This window comes from Liolophura sinensis, chromosome 12, assembly GCF_032854445.1.
Source record: "Liolophura sinensis isolate JHLJ2023 chromosome 12, CUHK_Ljap_v2, whole genome shotgun sequence".
Classification (NCBI taxonomy): Eukaryota; Metazoa; Mollusca; class Polyplacophora; order Chitonida; family Chitonidae; genus Liolophura; species Liolophura sinensis.
Window position 1 is genome coordinate 12,486,736 of NC_088306.1, and position 4,361 is coordinate 12,491,096.

General features: G+C 36.8%; 1 protein-coding gene and 1 long non-coding RNA gene across 2 annotated transcripts in view; both read right to left on the minus strand.

Moving 5' to 3' along the window:
• LOC135479705 (inactive pancreatic lipase-related protein 1-like) overlaps positions 1–118 on the minus strand; it is a 5,044-nt gene extending 4,926 nt beyond the window's left edge. Inside the window, exon 1 of the mRNA XM_064759608.1 lies at positions 52–118. Within this exon, the coding sequence (XP_064615678.1) occupies positions 52–118 (67 nt within the window). The remainder of the gene's footprint in view (positions 1–51) is intronic.
• A 51-nt stretch (positions 119–169) lies between these two features.
• On the minus strand, positions 170–4,361 carry LOC135479064 (uncharacterized). Its single transcript, XR_010445820.1, has 4 exons — positions 4,282–4,361; positions 2,784–2,838; positions 2,078–2,190; positions 170–232 (listed from the first exon to the last, which is right to left on the minus strand). It is a non-coding gene; the product is annotated as an uncharacterized LOC135479064 (long non-coding RNA).

Below are 4,361 nucleotides of genomic sequence, written 5' to 3' on the forward strand. Positions count from 1 at the left end.
ACTATGAGATTATCGGAGTAATCTATTGACTCTTGACTATGTGGTACTCACGCTTTGAAGCATCGCCGTTGCCGTCAAACTTATTAAACAGCTCGACATAGTCGTCCACGGAGAGCATACCATTCCCACTTGTATCGAAGAAGTTGAAAATAACATTGGCCTGTACCCCTATCACCGTACTTCTGCATCCAGCTTTTCATAAACTCCTCCTTCTCTATATCACTGTGGGGATCTGAATGTAGACAAATAAACACAAGTATCATACTTGTCTAATTTCCTATCCAGTTATTCACAAACTCTATTTTCCGTTTAGGGCCTGAATACATATTAAAAACACAAATATCCGTTTGGACTGAAATCCACATCCAGTTATTCACAAACTCTATTTTCCGTTTAGGATCTGAATACATATTTTAAAAAAAAAACCCCACAAATATCTATGGCATGTATGGTTCTGAACTTCACATCCATTTATTCACAAACCCTCCCTTCTTCAGATCACCGCGGGGATCTGAATACAGACACGTAACCTTTGTTCTGAACTCCCCATGTAATTATTCACAATCCCTCCTTTTCCATGTCACGCATTATTTAAATCTGAATACAGGTTGATCAACACAAATGTCACCTTGGTCTGAAATCTCCATTCAGCTATTCATCAACTCTTTCTTTTCCATACTGCAATAACAATCCGATATTTCTCTAGTACGCATGGGGTTTAAAGAAAAATCAAACGAAATGACAATCCGATGTTTCTTGAGTACGGCGTTAAGCAACAATTAAATAAAATGACAACACAATAACAAAATGACAACACAATGACAAAATAACAACACAATGACAAAATGGCAACACAATGACAAACACAAAATGGCAACACAATGACAAAATGACAACTCAGTGACAAACACAAAATGACAACACAATACAAGTAGAAAACAGGTATTATCGCATGTTTACCCTTGATTTTTGCATATGTAGTATGTTGGATGTCTACAAAGCAGAATTTATTTATTTTTTTATTTCATTGGTGTTTTACGCCGTACTCAAGAATATTTCGCTTATACGACCGTGGCTCATGTTGGAAAATATGTTTAGTGACATATATCTCATGTAGGAGACCTACTTCATTATGATATACTAGTTGGCTTCTCCATGTTTTCTTAGTGAAGGCGAGTCTTTGGCGTGTCGTTAAAAACATATGGTAAAAATAGTTAAAATGTTGACATTTTTCTATCAAACCGCAAATCGGCCCTCGGCCGAGTTTTGTATTTATCTGACCATGAAATGTCAATGTCCGGTGAATATATAACGTCAAAAAAGTTTTATTTGTTGTCCCAGGAATAGAATTGCACGCATGAGAGCTTTGTCTGCGAGCTGATTTTGATGCTAAAAATGTTAGTGAAATGACGCCTATCACTGAGTATGCATGGAAATGTACGTGTCACACGCTCCGCGAAGCATAACACATATTTCCGCAGTGTGGGTTTGTTTGAAACGACATCTACATGTGAAATAAGTTTGATAGTTTGGTAATGCGTGTAATCCTATGAAGACAGGCCCAATAATGCTGGAATAAGATTAATGACTGTGATAATGGCATTGAAATAGCGGAATAATAACGATTATAAAATAGGGCCAATGTAACGATATTGTAATATGCCCAACACCAATGTCGCTGTCTACATCTAGAGTTAAACTCAAAAGATGCGATTCGGACTGATTCCGGTGTTGTAATAACGTCATCTGTTTCATGCGCATCATATAGCGCAGTAAGAAAACTCAACTTCTGGAGATATCTTAGATATTACTCAGAGTTTTAGGAAATTGTCTGAAATACTTTAAAGCGGTCAGGTGTGAATATTTACAAGAAAGTTTAGGAATTAAAAAAAAAGTACTTATGCAGTTTTGTAACAGTGAAGCCTGGTCGAAAGGACACGTTAGCGACAAATACTGAGAAGAAAACCGTAGATAATGTACGTATAGGACCTACAATACTTCGATACAATTGTCATTATTTTACTCAACACCTTAATTCATCCAACAATCTAATCAGACATATTTGTAAGTGATTTACCGTGTCCAAGGTGCTGTAAGAAGGCGCCGATATCGTGAAGAGTAAGGAGTCCATTATGGTTAATGTCCATATCATGGAACATGGCCACCAGCTTGGCGTGCTCACTGGTGAAGCTGGAAAGACAAAAACCAGACAAGAATTTAGACACTCATATCTGCTTTTGAGTGAATGGCTTATTTGTTTGTTGTTTTGCATCATATCATCATTGTATTTCAACAGACACCGACCGCAACTTATAAAGTAGGGGTCAGTTTTATGGGTAGAGGAAACCACGCAGAGGCCGACAGACTCCCTCAGCCACAGGTGCATGACAAATCTCCTGGATTCGAACACCCTACTTCATCGGGCAGTTAAGGCAGGTGAATGTTTTACAAAATCTTCCCCCTCCAGGACACATTGTGCTTTCACGCTAAATGTGTTTAATAAGAAGCGAATAAAATCTTTCTTTTTTTCATTTTCAAAACAGAAGAATATACCTATCATACAGTTTAGGTTTAATTCAAATACCGGTGTGTGGGAAGGCCTGCAAGCAACCTGAGGATGCTTGTGGGTTTCCCCCAGGCTCTGCCCACTTTTCTCCCAGCATAATGCTGACGTAGTATAAGTGAACTATTCTTGAGTACGGCGTAAAACACCAATCAAATAAATAAATAATTCAAATACACATGGTATCAATAATTTATATAATAATAATGTCGAGATTTACCTGAAACAGCCAGCGACTAACACACACAACACAGCGACAGACAACATGATCCGTTCTGGAAAAATCAACATCAAGCCAACGATCAGCGTATAAAAATCAAAGCGTATAAGAGTCAAAAAGTGGGAAAAGGAGGTAAAGCTCCGATCGTATGGAATCGTTTTGGGCGCTGCCAGCAGTGACACAGTTTCATGACATGAGTCAAAACTGTATGACATCGGGAGGTTTAGATTTCCTGTAACAAAGTCACTACAAGTAACAAAGTCACTACAAGTAACAAAGTCACTACAAGTAACAAAGTCACTACAAGTAACAAAGTCACTACAAGTAACAAAGTCACTACAAGTAACAAAGGTGGATGTATTGAGATCGTTTGACCCTCGCTGTTTGTTGTCATTGTATTTTTAACCATTTAGCTACCCTAAGAGGAATTCACGTTGAAAGTGTAGGATGGTATTTCCTTTATGGCTATAATGATTGAATTCTACTGAGGTGAAATTGTGCAAGTCTGCACCAGTCCTAACCTTACCAAAAACTGAACAGGGCTGCACAAAAGAATGTACGTTCAGGATTAACGGTTAAATGGATTAATATATCAGCTACCTGTGTAAGTTCATATGAGTTTTTTTCTCTGTACGCAAATGAATAAATGGTTAGTGGAGATATCTGGGCGTCTATCCGCAACAACAACCACTTAAAAAAGTGTGAACAAAGTTGCAGTAAAATAGCGCCATGCTTTAACGGAGAAGAAAACATAAAAATGAACCCAAAATCAGATTAAAGAGCCTCAAAACTTATTTGCAAATATGGTCTCTAATAATAATTTTCGATTTTTCTTTCAGGAGAAACGGGTACTTGAAAATATCTTTGTATATTCGGGCCACCTTTTGGTATTTATCGTCCTTGCAAAATAATGTCCCAAATAAGGATGTGATGCAAACACATGGATTTAATCCGAATTATGATAATATTTATGGATTTATTAAAAATATAAATATGATCAAAATCCAGGTTAAACAAAATTGTTAGTTGCAAAGATAAAATTCTAGTACTAATATATTTAATAAACATATATTACATCTTCATTTATAACATTATTGGGCAAAAGTTATATATATATCAAAGGGTGGTCCAAATACCCACAATACAATTTTTTTCAAGTGTCCATTTCTAAAGAAAAATCGATAAAAATATTGAAGATCACATTTACCCTCTACCTTCTCCCAATCTCTCATCTGAATTTTTTGCATATCTTACGTTTTTCCCACCTTTAAACCAAGTCTAGCATCAAAAGTCAATGACATTTTATGTATGCCAATATGCTGGAGCGAAATAGTTCTCAGTCGGTTTCGTCCACCGATAAAACTAATTACTATCGTAGAAGAAAAACATTCGTGAATAAGGCGCTAAACAACAATCAGTCCGTCATTTAAGCCTCTAACCTTGCGAGAAAACAGACTGACAAAATTGCGAGATAATGTAACTTGATATTTTTCCTTACCTTCCAAGTTATTAATGATTACTGGCACAGAATGTACACCGTCCTTGCCGACACTTTTGTTGCTACAGGTCCAGCTGCTG